The sequence below is a fragment of the Urocitellus parryii genome, chromosome 11, assembly GCF_045843805.1.
Source record: "Urocitellus parryii isolate mUroPar1 chromosome 11, mUroPar1.hap1, whole genome shotgun sequence".
Classification (NCBI taxonomy): Eukaryota; Metazoa; Chordata; class Mammalia; order Rodentia; family Sciuridae; genus Urocitellus; species Urocitellus parryii.
The window spans coordinates 41,002,956-41,028,470 of NC_135541.1; the positions used below are offsets into that span (position 1 = coordinate 41,002,956).

Genomic DNA, 25,515 nt, shown 5'->3' on the forward strand with positions numbered 1-25,515 from the left:
AACATGAAAATAAAACCTTCACAAGGTGGTAGAATAAATGAATATAGGGTCCAACTCATAGTAGATGCTAAAAAAAAATAGTTACTTTCCTTTTCCCTTCTCAAAAAAATTATTTATTCAATAAAATATGTTTTAAGGAAAATATCTGTCCTAGGAATATAACTGGAACAGTGTTAGTCTTTACCAGTTTTGGAGCACAAATAATACTATATAAGTAAAACTCATATTTGAAAATTTTCTCCCAAATGTATATAATGCCATAATTTCTGAGCATCACTGGGGATTTGTGCTTCTTTTCTCATCTTCCTCCTCCAGCACTGTTGTTGATGTCTGGTAGGCAGGAGATGAACATGGGGACAGCATCTCATTCCTTCTCCTAGTGGTATCCTCAATGAGAACAGAGTGGCTGTCTTCTCTGAGAACCCCAGAGATTTCCAAACTGTAATACTGCTGAGAACCCAAAATAACATGACTTTACCAAATATGCTGTGACAACATGAAAATGAACCTTCCTTCCTCCCTTTGTTGTTTCTACTTTGCCTAGACCAAAACCAGCACTTCTTGTGCTTCTCTACTAAAAGGGCTTCTTCAGCATCAGCCTGTGACTGTTTCCCTTTCATCCCATTCATAGGTGAAGACCAGGAAATTTTTTATCCCAAGGTCCTCATGTCCAATAATCTCCACTTTCCCCACCAATGCAAACCATTTCCTGCAAACAGATACCTTCAGACGTCCAATTCCCAGTTCATCATGATCATCCAGACTTTGGAATCCAGTTTAGGCTGAAATCCTATAACAACTATTACACATTCAGATTTCTTATCCTCTAGGGGTCTGACTTTCAAATCAAAGGCAAGTATAAGAAAGCAAGACGTGTAATATAAATTTATTCTGTGACACTTTTCTCCTTAAAGATATTTTAAAATACATCATTATTTTATGAAAAATAAATACCTCATAGATGAATTTAGATAATATCTGTAATATACATGATTTGACCCTGGATATTTTTTTTTTCATTTTGAACATCATTTCTTAAAAAATAGCACAAAAATAAGGATTGCTGTATTCTTCACATGTCCTTAGTCTCATAAATTTTAATTCAACTGCCAGTTCTTTTCTCAACTATATATGTTAATGGTATTTGCTCCTGTTTTTGGATTGGAAGAGTATCCATTTTCTGTTTCTTAACAGTGATATTTAGGTCCTCTTTTTCTGATTCTTCAAGAAAATGCTTCATGCTGAGTTTGAATAGCAATCGAGGGTCTGGTCCAGAAAGCGGTGGGCAATTACAGATCTCTCGAATTTTGAGAGCCTATAAAGAAAGAATACAGTGCAATTCTTGATATATTTTATGCAAATCAAATATAATGCGTTCTGTATTTTAGAATAAAAGTCATCTTAATTAAAACATATAAAAGATAAAACACAGATAAATTCATGGTAAGTACCTACTTACCATCATTTGCTCAAATAGTATTTTTTAAACAACAGCAATTGTATCTACAACAACTGCCCAAACGCTCTGTAAAGGATAAATAAATCTTAGAGATATCTCTATAGTTTCAGTCAAACTCAAGCAGACCCTGAGAACAACCATTCATATTAACAATAATCTGAAAACTCTTGAAAGTATTTTTTTTAATAAAAGGAAAAGTGTAGAAAATACATGTCTGAACATACTGAAAAAAGACACACTTGGACAGCATGGGATGAAATTCATGCAAATAACAGAAAAGGAAACAAAATCAAAATCAGGACAATTATAAAGTGTAGGAAAAATAAAATGCTGTTGGGGAAGGAAAAGTCATCACAGTGCATTATGTGGCTCAGCTACAACTACAGGGTGGTTGCAAGTTCCAGGACAACATTTGGAACTTAGCAAGACCCTATCTCAAACTGAAAAAAAAAAAAAGGCCTAGGGATTTAGCTCAGTGGTAGAGTGTCACTGGGTTCAGCCCCAGTACCAAATAAAAAATAGAAATAAAACGCCAAATCTTGGTCTAACTAAACTCACAATTTTCATTAAATGATTAAGATTTATGGGGAAGAAAAGAGCTGAATACATGTGTGTGCATGCACAGGTATGATAGTGGTAAAAGGGAGCTTATGTCTGGTACTGTTTAGTGGAAAGCAAATAAAAGGCCTAAAACTGAAAAGTTAGGAAGTCGCAACATAAGCATGCTATTGAGATATAGTGGGAAATTTTAAAAATTATGCAATTTGAAAGTAATTAACCCAAAGCCGAGGGCAGGATGGGGGAACTGCTGCTTCAAGTAATTACCCTTAACTATTGACTTAACTCTAAAGAAGGCACATGAATAACTTGAAGACCTTAAAATTAAAATATTTGTATGAAAAAAAGTTTTAATATTTAAGCGGTTTTAAAAAAAGGACATTTAAGTAGAAAAGTTGGTTCAGTATTTTTTTTTCAGCACTTCTGACTGTTTTTTAATATTTATTTTTTTAGGTATAAATGGACACAACACAATATCTTTATTTTTATGTGGTGCTGAGTTTCGAACCCGGGCCCCACCCGTGCTAGGCAAGCATTCTACCACTGAGCCACATTCCCAGCCCCAACTTCTGACTTTTTGATAGTGATGAGTACTAAGGCAAGTAAAAAAGACAGAAAGGGGGATAGTAAGTATTTGGGGGAGTGGTAAATTTTTAGAAAGCCTGGACAGACAAGATCTTACTAGTAAAAAATGACTCTAGGCAGGGAGGAGAAGACCTAAAAGACTTAAGAGACCACATGGTAATCTTGGGGAAAAGCATTTCACAAAGGAATGAACAGCAAGGAATGCAAGGGAGATGGAAGTGTGGAAAGCTGGTGAACCAGCACAGCACAGGTTAAAGGACAGAATAAGATTGTATGGGCTCTCACAGGTACATCCTTTACATTGTACTGTGAATAGGCCTGCCTCTAATATTTGCAGGGTCAAGGGCAAGACTGCAAATGGAGGCCTGGTTACCATGTGTGTAAGTATCTACAAGCTATAATTCAAGATAATAAACTTTTATATAAAGTATGTTCTATTCTCCTACTTCAATGAATATCACTCAAAATTACCTGTATATCCAGGTACAAATTCTTGAATTTCAGGATGTGTAAGGATGAGGGAGAGTCTACTCTAGTTTCTTCTACTAGACTGCTGTCTGTTCCCCTCTGCTCCCCTCCCCTCCCCTTCCCTCCCCTCCCTTTCCATCCCATCCCATCCCATTCCATCAGGCTTGTAAGGGCCTATGTGCACACGTATTCAAAGGAATAGGTCCACAAAGGTCCTGGAAGCAGATTCAACCATGTTTGGGTAAGGTACCCAGACTAATGGCACCCAGGTTCTTAGACAGGAATATCCCCTTAAACCTCACAGGAATGTAGGGTAGAGGCAAGTGGCATGTAGTCAGAGAAAAGTCAGAAAGGAGTCCTCTTTGGTTGATGGGGCTAAGGCAGGAACCAGGGATAGGAGCACATCTGATAGATGAGGCTATTTTTTACCAAAGTAAACTAAAGAGGTATGCACAAATGGTGGGACACTATTTCATATACAACCAGAGAAGTGAAAAATTGTGCTCCATTTGTATACAATGAATTAAAGAGCTTTCTACTGTCATGAATAACTGATTAGAACTAATAAATAAGTAAATAAAATGTGAAGCTCTTTGCTGGCAGAGGCTTTGTCTTACTTCCCTTTGAATCTCACAATACAATAGATTTAAGATATTACCTCTATTGAGCATTAACTGTTTGTCAAAGTAAACTTAATTTAAATAACAAGAAAAGGTTTCCCTACTATACAATTGAGAAAGCCAGACCCTCAGGGTGAGCTACCGTCCAAACAGGTATACTTTTAAGGGTGCAAGAGATGATACTGAGATTTTTAGGCATAAGCCAAGAATTTCTTGGCTGAACTGAAACATATAGGCACCCTTCACAACTATTAGCGACTTTCTTTTCCAAGTGAGAAGTTTATCTGCTATACCACTTGTCTAAGCCCCATGCTGGCATCATTAAAAGGGGAAAGTATGGAGTCCAGCACAGCAACAGCTGGCACAGCATTTAGCAATGAAGCAATGCACAGAGAACAGAAGAGGATGCCATCTCCATTATCTTTCTATATTTAGTAAATACTGTTAAATTCTCTTATTCAGTCTTTTCATATATTAAAAATAATTAGACCACCACACTGAGTAAAGTAGTAGGTACACATCATTCAGAACAGTCATGGTTGCTGTCTGTAATTTACTTTGTATTTCTCTACTACTGGGCATCTGAATTGTTCCCACAGTTTTATTTGGCTTTTATAAATTACCCTACTATAAAAATATTTGTTAGCTGGTAGTGGTGATATATGCCTACAATCCCAGCAACTCAGAAGGATCACAAATTCAAGCTAACCTGGGTAGATTAGGAAGACCCTGTCTCAAAAATAAAAAATAAACAGAAGGGCTGGAGATGTAGCTCAGTGGTAGAGTGCCCCATGTTTAATCCCTATTACCCAAAAGAAACAAACAAACAAACAAACAAACAAAAAACTTTGTATAAAAAATCTTACATTTTAACCTCTACTTGGGTTTACTTGAAGCAAAACTCTCAAAAATAGAACTATCTGATCAAAGAACAGATTATAATTTCTGTAATACAGGACCAGACTCCTTTCTAGCAGAAAAACTTAATCAATTTATAATGACATCAGCAATATAATGATATTGAGTTTAGTCACAATCAGGATAACATAAGATTTCAAATTCTTATCAAGATAACCACATATTTCAAACACCAGAATCCTCAGAAATCATCAGGTAAATTTTACAGATGAGAAAATTATTCCCAAGAGAAGTTAAATGACTGATAGGGAACAAAAAGTTGCCTTGGAAATCTTTGTAATAGCTTTATTTGCCAAAATTTGGAAGTAACCAAGATGCCCTTTAGTAGATAAATGAGTAATAAACTGTGGTACATCCAGACAATGGAATATTATTCGGCTCTGAAGAGAAATACGCTATCAAGTCATGAAAAGACACGGAGGAACTTCAAATGCTTATTAATAAGTATAAAAGAGAATGTTATGTGACAGTCTGGAAAAGGCAAAACTAAAGAAATTAAAAAATCATTGGGAGGGATAAGTAGGCACCAATTTTTTTAAGGCATTGAAACTATTCTGTATAATACTCTAATGGCAGATGCATGCCATACCTTTGCCAAAACAGAATATACACCACCAAAAGTGAACACTAATATGAATTATGGACTTTGTGTGGTAACGATGGGATGGTGTAGGTTCATCAATTGTAACAAATACATGATACTTGGCTGCAGGATTTTGATGGTATGGGAATCTGTACCTGGAGTCAGCTAATTCTCTATTCCTCCCTCTCAATTGTGCTGAAAACCTAAAACTGTTTTTCTTTTTTTAAAAAAATGAGAGTCTGTTTTTTTAAGTATCTTGGAAGTAAAAAAACAGGGATCAGAACCTGTTTTCCATCTAATGCTTTCACTCAACATGTTTTTTTTTGTGCTAACGCTTGCTTGTACCATGATATGCTTCATGAGTAAATTCTTTTACTGAATAAATGTACTTTGGCATGTTTGAGCTGTTTCTTTAATTGCTAGAAAAACTATGTTATCTTTCATAAAGATTTTCTATTGTTTTCTTCATATGTAAACTGTGTCTCTCCTCCTATTATCAAGGCAAAATTCTATAATACACCACATATATTTCTATAAAAGCTTCATCTATTTTGCAGCGTAAAATTTTATCTGATATCTGGATAAAATATTTTTATTTGCTTTATTATGCTTTAGGATGCTGACATCTTTTTACTTTTATAAATTCAAATCCACCTTATTAAATATACCTTTATATCTTCAAAAGTGAGCAAATACTTTCCTAACATACTGCTAGAATATGATTTTCTACTTTTTTTATTTTGTTGTCTTGTTTAACTCTATGTACTGCACATAATAGGCACTTAATACATGCTAAATGTATATAGAACATATATAGAACACTAGTCATTGTCATAAGTGTCATAAGGAGAACATTCTAAGGAATTTATAGTCTAAGAGAAAGCAAGAAGGGGCTTTAATGGCAAGAATATATGGTTCTGAGAGTCCTGAGGAAGATCTGAAGTGCATATAGATGAGCCAACCTAGGGTAGTTTTGGTTTGCATTTCTCTAATTGCTAGCAATGATGAACATTTTTTCACATATTTGTTGACTGTATATCTTCTTCTGAGAAGTGTATGTTCAGTTCTTTGGCCCATTTATTGATTGGATTTGGGGGGAGGTGTTAAGATTTTTGAGTTCTTTATATATTCTAGAGATTATTGCTCCATTTGACGTGTGTGGTAAGAATTTGCTACCAATTAGTAGGATATCTATTCAACCTCACTGATTGTTTCTTTTGCTTAGAAGCAGCTTTTTAGTTTGAATCCATTCCATTTATTGATTCTTGATATTAATTCTTCTGCTATAGGAGTCTTATTAAGGAAGTTGGGGCCTAATCCGACATGATGAAAATTTGGGCCTATTTTTTCTTCTAATAGACTCAATGTCTCTGGTTTAATTCCTAAGTCCTCCACTCTGATTTGAGTTTTGTGCATGGTGAGAGACAGGGGTTTAATTTCATTTTGTTGCATATGGATTTCCAGTTTTTTCCAGCCCAATTTGTTGAACAGGCTAAGTGCACGGACACTGACCGTTCATTTTGTGCCTTGCACCATGCCAGGTATGGTTCACATGTTTTCAAAACTGATGTTACAACATGAGTCACAGTTTAAGTCCTGGGCCTGGTATATAATCCTTACCATAAAGTGTCTTATAAAGGAGGCAGGCAATGAAGGAGAGAAGCAGGTAGAACCTCATCCACACAAGTACATAAAGCAACTCCTTTAAGATACTGCTTACCCTGATTTTAAATATGAAGAAAACCAAAGGTTAGATTTCCTTTCTCAAAGTTAAGTGGCTAGGTCAGAAACAAAGCCAAGACTCCTGACCCCCTGCTAGTTTTTTTAAACAATTCAACTTCCTATGAGCCTCTTTTCCCCATCACCAACTATTAATTTTCCTAGATGCTAATGTTCTATAAAGCTGTGGAAGTGCTATTCAATTCCACTGCCAACTTTTCTATTTTTAGCCCACTGTTATATTGCTTATTTTTCCTATCATTACCCACCATGCACTCATTTATATATTCACTAGGCATCTCAGAAACTGTCACAGGCACTAAGGAAACAATGAACAGGGGCTTTACATTCTAGGGTAGAGACAGACAATAAAAAAGTAAACAACATCATTTTGCATGAAGAGCATGAAAAGTGTGTTGTATAGAAAAATGAAGAACAACTGTGTGGAAGAGAGGCTACTTGACATTGAGGGATCACAGAAAACCTCCAAGGAGGTCACGCCTGTGTGAAGAACTGAGAGTAGGATGTTCCAGGCAGAGAAATAGGCAAGTAGAGGAGCTCTAAGAGGAAACAAGCTTGATGTAAAATGGCTGGAACCAAGAAAAACCTGGAGGTGGGGGGCAACAAGTGATAAAACAGGAGAGGAAGGCAGTAGCCAAATTATGTGACTTGAAGACTGAGTATAGAGTCTGAATTTCTATTCTAAGTTAGTAAGAAGCTTCTGGCAGGTTTTAAGCAAGGAAATCACATTAAAGAGATCATTCTGGACATTTATTGAAAACAGGGTTTTAGGAATTGAGGTGAAAATGGAACAGGGAGACTAAAATAGGGGGTGCATGTGGTAACTGGGGAAAGGTGATGGTGACTTGTACCAGGGTGGTGGCAGTGGTGAAAGAGGAGGACAGATTCCTAATGCACTGTAGAGGAAGTCAAAAGATGTTCTTCTCCTTGATAGGATGCAGACAGGAAGGAAAGAGAATCAGCAAAGATGAACCCTACATTTCCTCCTGGGGGGCAATAGTTTTACTTTTAAGATGACCCCCATGAATCTAAGGATAACTTACTTGCTTATGATAAATAATTGTTGAAACCTAGTATTCTACCATCTGATGATTAATGAAACCAGTCCAAAAAATTCTTTTAAAGGTATATTTATCAAATTGTAGAAACAAAATCATTTATGCTAATGAAATGACATAGGATGAATCAGATACTCGATAACAACTCTTTTTATATCTTGAGGCTGGGATTAGTCACTGGGTAATTGTTCTTTCAACTTGTGAAAAAAATTCTCCAAAGTAAATCACCATCAGGGATAGATGCCCTTTTCTTTCTTCACATGTTAAAACTCTATGGGTTTATAATAATTGGGTTTTTTTTTTCATTTGATTTATTTGTACCTAACTGCTTTCCAAAATTAATTTGAAGAGGTTCATTCTATTTTACTATAGTTTTTACTTCTAGCTGCAATTACTCTGGCAATTCATGCACATACACATATGCACACACTTTAATTACTGATTTTAACCTGAGCTATCAATTAACATCATCTAACTAAAACTACTCTCCCAAATAATTCAGCTTTATAGTATGCTAATTTTTCTCTTCTCCAGATACTATTTTCATTTTATTCCTTGTCTAACTGATCCAATGATTGTTGCCTTAACGAAATTTCCCAAAGAATCAACTACTGTCCTTTGATTCCTGCTTAATTTTATTAATTCTATTTCCCTTATTTGAGGCACTTATAATTCTCTACATCTTTTCCCTTTTTCTTTAATTAACAGAGACATTTAAATTGATGAAATTCTTTCTAAATATAGCTTTGGCAGCAATCCATAAAAACAGAAAAACGTCATTATAAAATTTGTTTATCGTAAGGTATTCTCATGTTGTTTGTTGATTTATCTCTCATCTTTCATTCACATTGTTTTAATTTTTATGTGGTCATTTACCTTTCACTTTTGTTATAATAACTTAATAATATGTTCTGAAATTTTAAATCATAACATTTTATATTACAAATATAATATTTTGTGAAAAGTGTGCATTTGATTTACTCCTTTTACTTAGCATTTTGTTTCTTATGTCAGTTACACCTTATTTTACATATTATACAGCTGATTTTTAAATTCCTTACTTTTTTTGTGGTTCTTTAACAGGGGCATAATATAAAATTAAGAATGATATAATCATAGAAACTAAACTGTGCAGTTGATTTAGTTCCTGATCATCAGTAGATTCTGGGGAAAAAACACCGATGCTAATGAGTACTTCATTGACATGTTGTTAGAGTTACATTTATGAAGGATCTTCCATCTTAAAAGACAAGAATATCAGTATGGCTAGATATCATACCAAAGTGTATTAATTTTTTGGTATTTTTTTGGTTGTCTTTTCCCCTAGACTCATACTTCTTCAAGAATCTGAGAAGTAAGGTTAAAAATCATTCTTACTCTGGTATGACTGTTTTTTTACCTAGGTAGCCAGTAAGAGCCCATCGTTTCAATGAAGAGTGGATCCTTCATAAATTTAAATATTCAAGTTTTGCCATGTCAGCAGTTCTCATGCGTGATATTCTGGGAGTCTTCTAAAAATCACATCTTGAGAAATAGTATCTAAACGACGACAGCAGAAAGTGAGTGATATAGATGCCACAAAGAAATGAAGACACCGGTAAAAAAATGAACGCATCTGTCCCTCATATTGTTGCATGCAACTTAGATTTCCTGGTGCCTTTCAATATTCTTTCATTTTGGGGGCATTTTTTGGCTTTGAGTGTTTTAATTCGGTTGTGCTATGTTCCTCTAGCTTCCAAATCAATGAGTCTTTGTTCTGAGGCATCAATTCTGGTTTTTATAGCCTCCACTGAAAGTTTTATAGCTCTGCTGTATTCACAAGTTTTGCAATTTTCGAAAAGGAATGTATCTTACATTTGTATAGTCATTCTTTCTTGTTCTGTCACTTTGAAGCAGTCAAGTCAGGCTTATCATGCCAGCTTCAGGTGGCACTGCTTCTGTAGGAGCTCTTGCTACCTCCTCTGCTCACTCCAGCAGTGAAATTTTGAAACGACACCTGACATTTGGTTTTTCCTTTTTTATGTTTTTCTACTATTAAGGCTTAACTTATGAGGAGACAATGGGCATTTCTGAGGCTTTGTTTTTCAATGTTATTACTGGATTTAGTTTAGATGAGTTCCTCTGGTGCTACTAGTTAAGGTCACTGAAATGTTCAATAAATTTTTTAGATAAAATTACCTTTATCATTCTTTTCTTTTCAGCTATTTTTTCTAACTCTTGTAACTTATTATCATTCTGATTTTTAAGCCTTTCTTACCTACCTGTTTAATCTACTCTTGAATAGGAGAAAAATATACCTTTAACATTCTTATTTCAGAGGGTTGATTTGGCTGGTCTAATTTCCTTCTTCACTGTTTTATATAGACTCCTCCTAAATACATACACTAAGGTCAGCCTCTTCAAATAGAAAAGCTTTCAATCGGGAAAGCTCAGGTTGAGAACTGGATAATTGTAGGGTACGAAATTATCACTCCACAATCTCTTGTTAGCTATAAGGGGGAAAACCTAATGCACAATTGAAGAGTCAGGAAAACACACTGATGGACTCTGGAGCATGTGGGTAGCCAGATATTAAGAAATGGGAAGCATAATACACTGCCTATAAAATGCTTTTGCCCCAACTGGACTTCAAGTTACAAGTGTGTGGAGAAACAAGTTAGATAATACCACAAAGAAGCAATCAAATAAATCTAGAATCTAGAATGTGGGGGTAGATCTATTCAACAAGTCAATGACATATTGAAAAGCAAGATCAAAGTGAGGGGTACTGTTCTAAAGTCAAGGAGACTGAAGGGTCATGAGAACAAAATGCAATATGTGTACCATAATGGATTGCAATCTGAACAAACCCACTATAAAACTCTATTTTGAGACAGAGAAATCTAAATATCTAAATATGAACAGATGTTTAATTTTAAGGAAAAACTATGAATTTCCTTAAGCAGGTGTTACAGAACAACCTAGCCTCAGTATATGAGAATTGGGCCCCAAAGTATCATTAGACCAGAGTGCAATTACTGTCAGAAATGTGGCAGCGAGACCAGTTATACCCCTTCAATTTGGGTCAGAAAGAGAGGTCATATATATTGGTTAGGACAAAAGCGACTTCATCCTTGCTGGAATAACTAATGTTTTTGTCTATTTGCAGTTTCCTGGTAAATGCAGGAAAACTAAGTAAGGTTACTCCAAAGTAATCATGGAGATGACAACTCAAGTTAGCTGCAGCCATGTTAAGCTGAACCCATGTAAGAGGATAATGGTACACTTCCAGAATATATGGACACTACTTCCTGAAATGCATATTGAAGTATACAGTGAACAAGTTCAGGAAATGCTACCCTGAATATGGCACTTAGGTATGCTGATTACTTTGAACTAAGGACATTTGGAGAACACAGAAGGAAAGCAAGGCTTTCTCTAAACCCCCCCATCTGCCTAAAGACAGATACTCCTAAAGGAACTCAACTGTTACGAATTTCTTCTTGGGTAATCTTATCAATCAGGGAAGATTAACTCACAGCACAGGAGAAGAGACTGGAGGTTGATGCCATGCCCAGATAATCATCTATTCTTCAACTTTATTACTTGAGAGACTTTCTATCTGTATAACAAGGCAACTTTTATTCACCATACATTTCCTCCCTTTACCCTCCTGGAACTTCTATCCCAACCCACCCTAAAAGCCCCAATCTTATTCCTTTCTGTAGCTCAGGATGCTATATAAGCTCTAATGATCTGACTCTTCTTTGAATTTCATATTGTTGTGGGACTCCTGTGCATATGTATATAATTAAATATGGTTTTTCTCCTACTAAACTGTTTTACATGAATTTAATAACTAGGGTAGCCAAAAAAAAAAAAAACCCAGAAGCGTAGAAGGAAGACATTTTGTTCCCCTGCAATGAAGTTCCGGACATATCATCCCAAAATATGACTAACAGTCCAGAAAATGACATCCCAAATATCTCTTTAGCACAATAATTATTTTGAACTTATTTTAAGAAACAACACACACAGAAGCAGCTCTGAAAATGGCAGAAGTTACCCTTTTGTTAGAAAAATTTACATCTATAAAGAAAATGTCTTTCTCTGTACCAGGAAGACAAAGATTACTCCGTAAATCACTAGAGACTCTAAACAATGGAAAGATACTGACTTAAACCTGCACAACACACCTTACCACACTTGCTTACCATGCTTTTCTGTCCATCTCCCCATAGCAAGGCCCTCACTATGCTCTCTCTGTTTCAGCTGAAGATGTTATTTAAGCCTGAATTCAAAATCCTCTTTCCCTGGTATCACTTATGTGTACATGAAGTCTACATGTTAATAAACTTGCATCTGTTTCTCTCTTGTTGATCTGCCCTTTGTTACAGGAAACTTGTCCTAAGGAAGAACTATGAAGAGTAAAGAGTTATTTGTTCCTCCCAGATAATTAGGGATAAAATACCCTGATGTCTGCTATTTACATTGAAATACATCTGGGGGAGGGGCAGAAAAGGACAGATGAGCAAATGCATAAAAGGGTTGATACTGTGAGATGAGTGAAATTGAGTTTCATTAATTATTCAAATCATTCTCTACTTATTTACATGAGTTTTTAGAATTTAAAACTAAAACACACATTTTAAAGTACTTTTCCCTCTCTGTCCTCACTTCTCTTCATCACTTTTGCCTTTATGCAACTTCACTCTTGATTTTACAGCGGTGTTTTTAGTTTTAAATGGCTCATGAAAGTTTTAAATGTTCCTCCTGGAAAATGAAACCAATCCCTTTACTACTACCTCTACTTCCAACTCCATCCCTTAATTTCTGAAAGCAAGCATATATATACTTTTCAAAATACCTAAGGAATTTGACATTAAGAACTTCAATCCATGTAATATGCTAACTTCACTTAGCATTATCTTCTCTAACTCCATCCATTTACCTGCAAATGCCATGATTTTAAGTCCTCTGGGCATAGAATGAGGAGAGGGATAGCTGGGTCAAATGGAGTTTCCATTTCCAATTTTCCAAGAAATCTCCATACTGCTTTCCATATTGGCTGCACTATTTTGCAGTCCCACCAGCAATGTATGAGTGTGCCTTTTCCCCACATCCTCACCAACACTTACTGTTGTTTGTGTTCTTAATAGCTGCCATTCTGACTAGAGTGAGATGAAATCTTAGAGTAGTTTTGACTTGCTTTTCTCTAATTGCTAGCAATGATGAACATTTTTTCATATATTGTTTGTATATCATCTTCTGAGAAGTGTCTGTTCAGGTCCTTGGCCCATTTATTGATTCGGTTATTTGTTTTTTTGGTGCTTAGCTTTTTGAGTTCTTTATATATCCTAGAGATTAGTGCTCTATCTGATGTGTGAGAGGTAAAGATTTACTCCCAAGATATAGGCTCTCTATTCACCTCACAGATTGTTTCTTTTGCTAAGAAACTTTTTAGTTTTATTTCATCCCATTTATTGATTCTTGGTTTTAATTCTTGTGCCAAAGTAGTCTTTTTAAGGAAGCTGATAGATGAATGTATATATAAAAAAGTGGCATATATACACAATAGAATATTACTCAGCAATAAAAAAGAATAAAATCATGGCATTTGCAGGTAAATGGATGGAGTTAGAGAAGATAATGCTAAGTGAAGTTAGCCAATCCCAAAAAACCAAATGCCGAATGTTTTCTCTGATATAAGGAGGCTGATTCATAGTGGGATATGGAGAGGGAGCATGGGAGGAATAGACAAACTCTAGACAGGGCTGAGGGTTGGAAGGGGAAGGGAGGAGGCATGGGGTTAGAAATGATGGTGGAATGTGATGGACATTATTATCCACAGTACTTGTTTGAAGACACGAATTGGTGTGAATATACTTTTTATACAACCAGAGATATGAAAAGTTGTGCTCTATATGTGTAATAAGAATTGTAATGCATTCCACTGTCATATGTAAATTTAAAAATTAATTTAAAATAAATAAATAAAATAAAAATTAACTGCAATCCAATAGATCTGACAAAAAGTAATGACAACAGTGGGTTGTTACTTTTAAGAGACAGAACAAAAATATGGTGAGGATAATTCCTGCATGACTTCAAAATAATAAAACAAGACATGCTTATATATTAGTCTGATAGGATATCTGATTAGGTATCTTTTTTCTTGAAAGGAGAAAGAATGTCAATAGAAAATAAAAACAAAGAATTATAAAAGATTTTGAAATGGGCAAAAAATATCATTAGTTGGTCTATTAAGTGTGCCCTTCTAGGTTATCTGTACCTGTCATGGTCTTTGAGCTATTTCACAACTCTGTAAGTCATAGAAAATTAATAATAATGAAAATGATACTTGTCTATGGAAATGGGAAATGGAAATGAACTATGTCTCATAGGATGAATCTGATTACTACTCTATAAATGGAGTTTTGCATCTATTTGTATTCCTTACTGCCTATATAACTTTTAATGAAATAAAAGTCAATATGGATGCAGAATGTAAAACATGAGGAAAAAAAAACAAAAGAAAAAGCAAAAATTATTTCCTGAGCCTTAGAGATCTACTGACAGGAGCAAGATTACCACACAGATATCATGCAGGAACTGAGTCTGTCAAAGGAATCCATTTTCTAGAATCTAACAATATCATGTAATGTTCAAGAAATACCAGAGTAACCCAGTTTTGCCTTGACCTGGACATTCTGATGGACCTACAAAACTTATGACCACCCTTCTCTGCATTAGTTCCCAATTGCTGGACTTGATAAAATCTGAAGTCCACTTTTCTGCTGTGGAATGCTGGTGTGGTCTGAGCCTGCGTTCCTAATTTGCAATCTATTATGCACCTGAATAAAACTGTCTATGCTTTTTCCCTTAACCTCATTTATGATTTCTTGGCTCACACTATGGTTCTTGAGTTGTCCTTTGCAGTAGTTGTAACAATTAGTTTCCCACATTAATTAACAAACGTTAAGTAAAACTTCACACATGTATTCATTTTATATTTGAATGAGTAATGATTTCATCTTTTGGAAAATTTGTACTTCAACTCTTTTCATAATCTGCAATGGAAATTGTAGTCTGACCAGTTTTTGAAGTGATTTAAAGTAAATAACCATGAATAAGAACATTTAAAGTAAATTTTAAAAAGTAAAAATTCAGGCCACTTAACCTATGTCCTGTATAATGAAAAAATAATCAGGAAAGGTTTTCAAACAAAAACATTTTATAATCAACCACTCTTAATATAGGCGAATGATAAATCCTGTCATTTATAACAACATGGATATATCTCAAGGACATTATGGTAAGTGAAATAAGTCAGGTGCATAAAAAAAACACTATATGATCTATCTTACATGTGAAATCTTAAAATGTTAAACTCACAGAATTTGAAAGAATGATAGCTCTCAGGGACTATGGGAAAGAGATGGGCATGGGGAGATACTGGTCAAAGGGCACAAAGTTTCAGGTAGAAGGAATAAGTTTAGAGAGCTATTGTACATCATTGTGATCATATTTAATAAAAATATGCTATACTATAAAATATATAATATATATTTGAAAACTGTTAAGAGTATAGATTTTAAATGTTGCCACCCCTCACAAAAAAAAAAAGCTTAGAGGGAGGGATACATTAATTAGCTTGATCTAATCATTCCACAACGTGAGCAAATATCAAAACATGTCATACTCCATAAATATATACAATTTTTAAGGGTTAAAGTAAATAATAAACCCATTTATTTATTTTAGGAATGGCACTCACTGTATTTATTCCCAGTAACTAAAGTATTCATGAAACAATTTATACACATCAGAATTATTCCACTTTACATCAAGTAAAACAATTACTAATCCTTAGAATATAAAGAATAATAATTGAGTTTAATAGGAAAAAAGGAGGGAAAATAATGCCAGAGAGACCTCATTATTGGATTAAAAGTGTCCTTTGAAAACAGAAGGCAAGACACATCAAGGAGGGGAAAAAAATCACCTCCAATTTTTAACATGTTTTTCTAAAATATCATTACTGTCCCTCCCTTACCCACAAGCAATTTTTCCTAATAGCCTATTCATTTCAACCTCAAGCAGATACACATCACATATAATATAATTTTTTTTAAGGTTTTAGACACTGTTACTGTCAGGCCTCCTGGCTTTATATGATTCAGAGGCCAATTCAATTACAGTTGCTGCTATGATATTTGCCTTTTCCTCCACACTCTCCATGTCAGACAAAATGAAATTCTGTAAGGTGAGCAGTGTATGTTTGTGTACATTGGCCAACAATGACATTTCACTTTAATGTTAAACACTCTTATATTTTCTGCTCATGAGATGTATAATAGTAATGATTTATTCATTTACTTTGTGCAATTATAAAGGCATAAGAATGATTTACACATGAGTTCAAACCCCTAGCTTCCTGAAAGTTTAAAGGATTCAAAATAAAATGAGATTAAAATGAATGCATTTACAGCCTGCTACTGAGTGATTTTGATACCTAAAAAGTGAACATGAATATCAAGATTTTAAAAACAGTTAACAAATAAAGCTGGCATTGAAAGCTCTAAAAATGTTTCAAAATAAATCTTATTCAAATTATGATTATGACATTAATTATAATAAAATATTAATCCCAAATAATCCTCAAATGCTTCTCCTATACATTTTATCATCCTCCATTCCCTGTACCTCCCAAAGAAGGAATGGGAGGGAAAAAGGGGGAAGGAAAGTATAAGAAGTAGAGAATAACAAAAAAGGACAAAAAAATAAAGACGTAGAAAACAAAAATATCTATTTAAATATGTTTGGTTTCAAAATAAATATTTAAGTAAATTTAACTTATTTATGTCCACTCATATTTTATAAAAATTCTTATTGAAAAAACGGGTATCTCTTTCAAGGACAAATTATGATGTACATGAATTTAAAGTCTGAACAGTATAACTATAATTTTAAAACTGTCACACTATTAAACATCAACAGGTTGATACAACATCTGTTCTTCAATTTTTCACCCAAGTTGTTATGGTAACCAAAATATGTGGGATATGTTTCCTAAATTTAACTGATTATTTCAAGTAAATAAAATTATAGCTTATCAGCTTATTAACCACAAATAATATTATTACTACAAACCTATATTTATCCTTTTTAAATGCTAGTGGATCACAGGATTATATTTAAATACACATTTATACATGTTTTATCTCAGAATTTACATTAAAAAATAGCAAGGATTTTTTTCTTATTTGGAAGCATTATCTCAATTTATGACCAAAACAGGAAAGGAACTATTTTATTTTCTGAACAATATACTATGCTAAAGTACTCCAAAATTATATGAAAATTGTACTGCTCTGTGGAAGATGTAAATCACATTCTTCCAAGCATCTGCTAGAACTTGTCACTCCTCCAATTCTCTGCTCAAAACTCTTTATGAGCAACCCATCTCTGAGAAGAAACCAGAGTCCTCATAGGGGCACCTTCTCTAACCCCGTTTTAAAGGGCTATTCCAGCACCCCATCCTATCTCTGCTCATACACTGCCTGTCTGCTAAAGAATGAAGTGTTTCCCCCCAAGACTCATATCCAACCCTCAGTGTGTACATATTTGGTGATAGGGCCTACAGGAGGTAGGTTAAGGTTAAATTAAATTTAGGATAAACTGATCCAACAGAATGAGTGTTCTTCTCAAAAAGAGACACCAGAGAGAGCCTACCTCCCCTATTTATTGTCTGTCTCCCCTTTGTATAATAAGCTTTATGAAGGTATAGATTTCTGTCTAGTTTACATGACCTAAAACACCTACAACACAGTGCATAATAGGTGATTAATAAATATTTGCTAAATATATAAAACAAATTCACATCTTAAATATATAAATACATACTATTGTAACAAATAATACATATTTGTAATGATATTCAAGGACTCCAAAAAGAAAAATTTTAAACTATCAGTAATTTAAATGAACAAAGTAAAAATTTACCAAAATTTGTATTCTCATCATAGAACCACAGAATCTTGCTTTCTTGGTTCTCCTCCTATGAATCTGATCCACAATAGGCTCTGTCTTCTTCCGACCAATTAAATACAGAAAATAACTACTCCTGGTGCTACTCTGTTCTAGATCTTGGTCTTTATCAGTTCCTTGGTGAACTCATCCACTCTCACTGCTTCAACTATCACCTCTTTTAAATGACAATGAAGCCATTGCCTCTGGCCTAGACATGTCTATGCAATGTCCCAACTACCTTTGAGACATGTATCACTAGCCATAACATCAGCAACATCCAAGGACAGGAGGCTAAGGTAAAATATAATATTATACTCATTTGAGTAGGAAAAAAAAATCCTAAATGAAATAGGAATTTAAAATACTGTCTTTAGTAGTGTATAGACTCACATAATAATTTCACACACTGTCTTAAGAATTGCTTTTTTCATTATAAAAATTAGACCTATGATAGTAGAGAATTAGAATCTTTGAGTTATGACTTTGTATTCTAATTAACAATATACCCGTATACTATCAGTTTCTTTTCAACCATTGAATTATTCCCAACATTGCAATAGAGTTTTATTGCTTTCAAATTGAATTTAATCACTTGGGGGGGAAATATAAGAAATGTATCTGAGGTTTTCAAATTAAGTTTCTGAACTAGGATAGTTTATTTTTAGAAGAAAAATACCTCCCATGTTTTTCTTCATCATTGGCTTCAAAATAATATTAGTTTCTCCAACCATTTTTTCCCACACTTAAGAATCAACTCATTACTTTAAAAAAAATTAAAGCACATTTTTTTTAACTTCTCTGAAGATCCTCAGTAATCTGATGAAATGACAACTCAGAATTTAGGAAAGGCTTCAAATCAAAGTTGGCTAGTACATTTCTCCATTTAAATAAACCACTTTTTTTTTTCAAGAATTTCACTGGATGGAAATAAAAAGAAGGAAATTTCCAAAAGAAATCTTAGTTTATTATGGCTTTAGAGACAGGATGCCTAAGGAACCACAGGTCCCTGGGTCTTGTAGCACTGAAGAGTCTCTTACAGTCAATGAACCTCAGTATTATCAGTAACTGATGAGACTAGGTCTACATTGCCCTTTTATGATAAATGATTACCATACATTATACCTGGTACATTTTACTGACATTTCTCAAATAACTTTTCTTTAAATTAAGAATATAAATGGAATTTGGTTAGAGTAAATAACCAAATATCATAAATAATCATGTCCCTAAAAATTCATATGTTGAAATTCCAACATAGTGCTAGGGGTTGAGGCCTTTGAGAAGTAAGTAGGTCATGAGAATGAAGCCCTCTTGAATGGGATTAGGATCCTTATAAGATATTCCAGAGAACTCCCTTGCTTCTTCCACAGTGTGAGATTACCAATAGAAGACAGTCATGTATGAGTTGGGAAGCAGACCATAGTTTAGCTAATGTGAATTGAGCTGCTATAAACATTGATGTGGCTGTGTCCCTGTAGTATGCTGTTTTTAAGCCCTTTGGGTATAGATCGAGGAGTAGGATAGCTGGGTCAAATGGTGGTTCCATTCCCAGTTTTCCAAGGATTCTCCATACTGCTTTCCATGTTGGGTTACCAATTTGCAGTCCCACCAGCAATGTATGAGTATGCCTTTTTCCCCACGTTATCGCCAACACTTATTGTTTATATTCTTAATAGCTGCCATTATGACTGGAATGAGATGAAATCTTAGAGTAGTTTTGATTTGCATTTCTCTAATTGCTAGAGATGTTGAACATTTTTTTCATATATTAGTTGACTGATTGTATATCATCTTCTGAGAAGTGTCTGTTAAGTTCCTTAGCCCATTTATTGATTGATTGGGCTATTTGGGTTTTTTTTTTTTTTTTTGGTGTTTGTTAAGATTTTTAAGTTCTTTATATATTCTAGAAATTAGTGCTCTATCTGATATATGTGTGGTAAGAATTTGTTCCCAATTTGTAGCTCTCTATTCACCTCACTGATTTTTGCTGAGAAACAGTTTTTTTGTTAGAATCCATCCCATTTATTGATCCTTGATATTAATTCTTATGCTATAGGAGTCTTATTAAGAAAGCTGGGGCCTAATCCAACATTGGGCCTACTTTTTCTTCTAATAGATGCAATGTCTCTGGTTTAATTCCTAGGTTCTTGATCCACCTTGAGCTGAGTTTTATGCATGATGAGAAAGTCTATACCTAGAAGACCCAAAAAATCCCATGAGAAAACTTCTAGAACTAGTAAATGAATTCAGCAAAGTAGCAGGATACAAAATCAATACCCATAACTCAAAGGCATTTCTGTATATCAGTGACAAATCCTTTGAAAGGGAAATGAGGAAAACTACCCCATTTACAATAGCCTCAAAAAATTAAAATACTTGGGAATAAACTTAATGAAAGAGGTGAAAGACCTCTACAATGAAAACTATAGAACGCTAAAGAAAGAAATTAAAAAAGACCTTAGAAGATGGAAAGATCTACCTTACTCTTAGATAGGCAAAATTAATATCATCAAAATGACCATACTACCAAAAGCATTATACAGATTTAATGCAATTTCAATCAAAATTCCAATGATATTCCTCATAGAAATAGAAAAAGCAGTCATGAAATTCATTTGTAAAAATAAGAGACTCAGAATAGCTAAAGCAATTCTTATCAAGAAGAAGTGAAGCAGGTGGCATCACTATACCAGACCTTAAACTATACTACAGAGCAATAGTAACAAAAATAGCATGGTATTGGCACCAAAATAGACTTGTTAGACTTGTAGACCAATGGTACAGAATAGAGGATACAGACACTAACCCACATAATTACAGTTATCTGTAATTTTGACAAAGTCACCAAAAACATACATTGGAGAAAAGATAGCCTCTTCAATAAATGATGCTGGGAAAACTGGAAATCCATATACAGCAAAATAAAATTACTGATATTTTTAACAAAAAGCTTATATCACTAAGGAAAACTTAAATTATAACCAGGGTAGTATATATATGTATGTGTGCGTGCACACACACACACATATATATTAATTTTAAATTTTAGTTTTAAACTTTTATCAAATCAATTAAAATTAAAAGTTTCACACTAAAGGATTGTCTTCACCACTGACAAAAGTCAACTAACAGAGCAATTTACTCCCCACGACTGTGGATATGCAGGATTATACTTTTCAGCCCAATTCCTTGAAAATTGATAATCCATAATCATAATAAACAAATAGTTGACATACTAGAACTTTCTTTATCTATGCAAAAGAAATAACAGCATTAATGACAAGTGATAGAGCAAAAATAATTTCCTGCTTTGTACAGTGTTAGCTGACCTGTGGTATGAGCCTATCCAATTGTTCAGCTCGGTTTTCATGAGAAGGATGTGTAGATAACCATTCCGGTAACTTGGGATGACCTTGGAGGCTATCTGCAAACTCCATCTGCTGCCAAAACACTGAACTGGCTCTTACATCCACACAAGCCTACAACCAAAATTAATAAAAGCACACAATGAACTTAGTTATGAGGACATTTTTTTAAATGTATCTTTATGTCACTATATGTTTTTAAAACATCTTCTACTACCATTTTAATAAAAGCAGAATATGTTCATTGGCTTTAAAAATTCAAATACTATGATATTATAGAAATAAAGAGACTGCCACTGTCCCTTTTTACTCCCCACCCAACACAACATTCACAATAATACCTAACTCCCCAAAGATAAACTACTATTCTTAGTATGATGGATAATAAGAATATGTACTAAAGGGAAAATCTCTATACAAATGAAAATTTTTATACTTATATAAAAATAATTTTTTAAATTTTTATGTTTTAACATATAAAAAGTTATTACACTACACTAAAGATATTTTACTCCTAATCTATACCACTAGAACAATTACAAGATTTCAAATAAGCATGAAGAAACAAAAGACAGTTATATATTTTAATGTACGTCAACTTATCTACTTTTCCTCAATGTAAGTGAGAAAGAATATATTTAAGCCATTCAGAATATCTTTACAAAGTATTTTTAAAGGACATATATATGGATCTTATATCTTATATACATGAGCACACATACAATTCCATCATACCCTCATACCTACATACACATACTTGAATATAAACAGAATATTTCTGGAAGGCTACTTTAAAAACTGTTGTTAGTGGTTCCCCTAAGAGTATAAATGAGGTATTTGAAGATAAAGAAGAAATAAAAATTTTACTTCTGAAGTATATTAAAATGTTTGTAACAAAAATTATTGTTAAATCCTCCATAAGGTAACAATAAATATTTTTATAAGCCTGTTCAATTTCTTCACATTTCTTAACTTATTCTCTCTACAAGAACTGAAAAATAAGTGATTACCTATTTTCCAAATATTTTACTTTTGATTAAAACAAAGAAAAAATATTATATTCATGAAAATGTGATTTCAAAAACTCTTAAAATAGTGTGACTGTGACACCCAAAGAGGCAAATGTGGTACATCACATGCTAATAGAAGCATCTACATTGATGCTACATCAATACTTACCAAACACCATTTCAAATGCTGGGAAATTTTAGGAAAAAATAATTTGAAATTCAAGTAAAATTTTGAAATTCAAGTAAATTTTATTCAATATTTAAAGAACAATAATGAAGACCTTCCTACTGCACAGATATGGATAGATATGTATATGTGTGCATAAACTGGAATATATCAGATGAATACATATATCAAACATATAAATATATAACCTATGTTTCATATATATATATACACACACACACACACACACACACACATCTATCAATGCACAAGTTGTGTGTAATTATATATATCATATATACACAAAAATATTTATGGCTGAATTTCAAATACCCACAGGAATATATCTGTCAATAGCAGGGCATCACAGTCATAATATAAATACAATCTGAGACAGAGACAAACAAGTCAGGTAATCTAAAATAATTCATAAAAATATACAGTGACTTGAAAGAGTTCCAATTGAAATCATATCATTTTATAAAGCACAGCTTAGCTAATAGGGTAAAAACAAACAAAAAAAAATGAAATACTGAAAACTATAAGATGATACTTCAATAGACTTTGCTTGGAACATCCTTCTGAAAATACTCACACTTAGAAACAAGCCTGAGATACCAGTGCACTCTGTAGAATTGAATGAATTCTGAACTAGAATGGCAAAATGGTCTCACTCCTTCGCCTCCCCCAAGTTTGCCCAATACAAGACAGATTTCCCTGGGCCCACAGGTATTACAAGGGAAAGGAGTATTGCAGTAGTTATCCAATTTCCCTAATACTCCCAGAAGCTTCCCAAGGAGCACACTCTGGCCTCAACTCACAGGGAACACTAGGGCAATGGCACAAGCTAGACTACCTAAAAGGGTAAATCTTGTGTTAAATGTTCTTACTACAAAAGAGAAAGAGACACAACAAGTGAAAACATTTTTTAAATAAATATGCTCTTCATCATAAGCTTAACTCACCTGCCTCAACAAAAATAATAGCAAATATAAGGAACTTGTGTTTATCAAACATGAAAACAAAGAAAGAAAGAATAAGACTTTCTAGACAATCTTTCCTTTTTAAAACAGAATCAGTAATGACTACATCCAATCAGAGAAACACAAGTAATGTGTTTCAGTGAAATGTTTTGTAAGGCAGAAAACTGGGCTAATGAAAAGACCATTGGTTTTAGAACCAAAAACATTTGGGTTCAAAATACCAGTTATTCTTTTAAGTAATAGTCAGTTATATGACACCATGTGCAAGGTACTATACTAATGATACGATAAACATTAACTCACTATATTAACTCACTTAATCCTCATATCAATCTTATGAGATAAGTACTATCATTACCCCCATTTTAAAGAGCAGATGAGGAAACCAAGGGCCACAAATGTTAAGTAATAACTTGGTGAAGTTTGCAAAGCTAGTTAGAGCCACAATTTGATCCTAAGTAATCTGGTGCCAGAGTTTGCGCCTGTGAACCAAAAATTCAGTCTCCAAGAGTCTAAGATTCATTTATAAAACTGAATTTAAAGCAGTGGATCATCAGGATAATAAAATTTGATATCTTGCAAAATATCCAGTCCAGAACCCAGAATACAGTCAATACTATTTCAACTTCTCCTTCCCCCTGGTGAGCAATCAGAGGCATGTAGTAGTTAGAGGGTGCTATGTTTGATTATAAATGATGATGTCATAAATTTATAAGTGAAGAAGGATCTAGTTTAATCTAGACTATAGTAGCAATATGCATAAATATGCATTAAGGGACATATTATTGAGAAAGAATTTGCTACTATTCAGTTAGAAACTCAGTGGGATATGATATTCATAAAGAGTGAAGTGGTATAAGAACTTTTCTTATGGTATGAACACTTCTCAAATGCCAATACAATAACAGAGAAAAATATATAACAAGTCTAGACCACATTGAAGCCTACTGGTACTCTACCTGTAGACAAAATGTTCATTAAAAATAAAACTGAAAAGTGTCTGAATTTTGCTATTTCTATTTACTGAACTCTCCAACAAAACTTGTTCAGCCCTCACTCCCTGCAAGAGGTTAAATCTTGGTATTAGCTGTTCTGAATTTTGACTCTTATTAACACTTTAATCATTCTAACATCTCCCCCTGTATCCCACATAGACTTGTGGTAAACAAAATAATCATGTGAGACAACACTACAAAGCACTGTATCAGAAGGGTACTTGGATTCCTAGAGCTAGAAAAATAACCGAGATAAAATTTAAAGGGACCAAAACGGATTTTAAGAATAAACATTATTTTAGAAACAATAATGCAAAAGACTAAAATTGTTTCAATGGGTTAAAACAAGAAAGTTTCATGTCAGAAACAAACATACCTCTACTCTGGTACTTTGCAAGATCTCTGTGAGATCTTTGCAAGCTATTTAAGTTCTCTACCATTCAGTTGCACCTGTAAAATGATAATAACAGGACCTATACCTTATGGGGATCCCCATAACATATGTAATGCATTCAGACAGTGTCCAGATGTGGGAAAATGTTACCTGCCATTGCTATTTTAACCACTGTTAAGACCATAATGAGTGTCATCAGCACTACCATAACCATTTTTGTTATCTACCAGGAAACTAGCTTGTTTTCGTCTCAAACACTCACACAGCTTCATTGTTTTCCAACACCACTGATGGCGTCACTTGCTAAAACTCACTTTATTTTGTAACCCACTTCTCTATAGATATTTTTCCAGAAAATAATTTAAAATTTCTCCTTTCCAGCTGTATGTGACAGAGTTTCAAGATAGCTTCATCTAAATCATTCAAAGTATTTGCTAATCCTTCTCACTAAAAAAGAAAAACCAAATTTGATTTACACCAAAATTTTGTATGTCCCAACACAAAGGAGAAGCGGGAGCATATTATTTTGAGGTTCATTTAATTTAAATTTTTTTTTGTCCAAGTTTTCTGCTTCTTTTGATTGCTAATGTTCCAGTTCATCA

General features: G+C 33.8%; 1 protein-coding gene across 1 annotated transcript in view; it reads right to left on the reverse strand.

Moving 5' to 3' along the window:
• Positions 1-248: 248 nt before the first annotated feature.
• Oma1 (OMA1 zinc metallopeptidase) overlaps positions 249-25,515 on the reverse strand; it is a 62,642-nt gene continuing 37,375 nt past the window's right edge. The window contains exons 8-9 of the mRNA XM_026382676.2: positions 21,330-21,479; positions 249-1,315 (exon numbers count right to left, since the gene is read on the reverse strand). Coding sequence (XP_026238461.1) covers positions 1,103-1,315; positions 21,330-21,479 — 363 coding nt within the window. The 3' untranslated portion in view covers positions 249-1,102. The remainder of the gene's footprint in view (positions 1,316-21,329; positions 21,480-25,515) is intronic.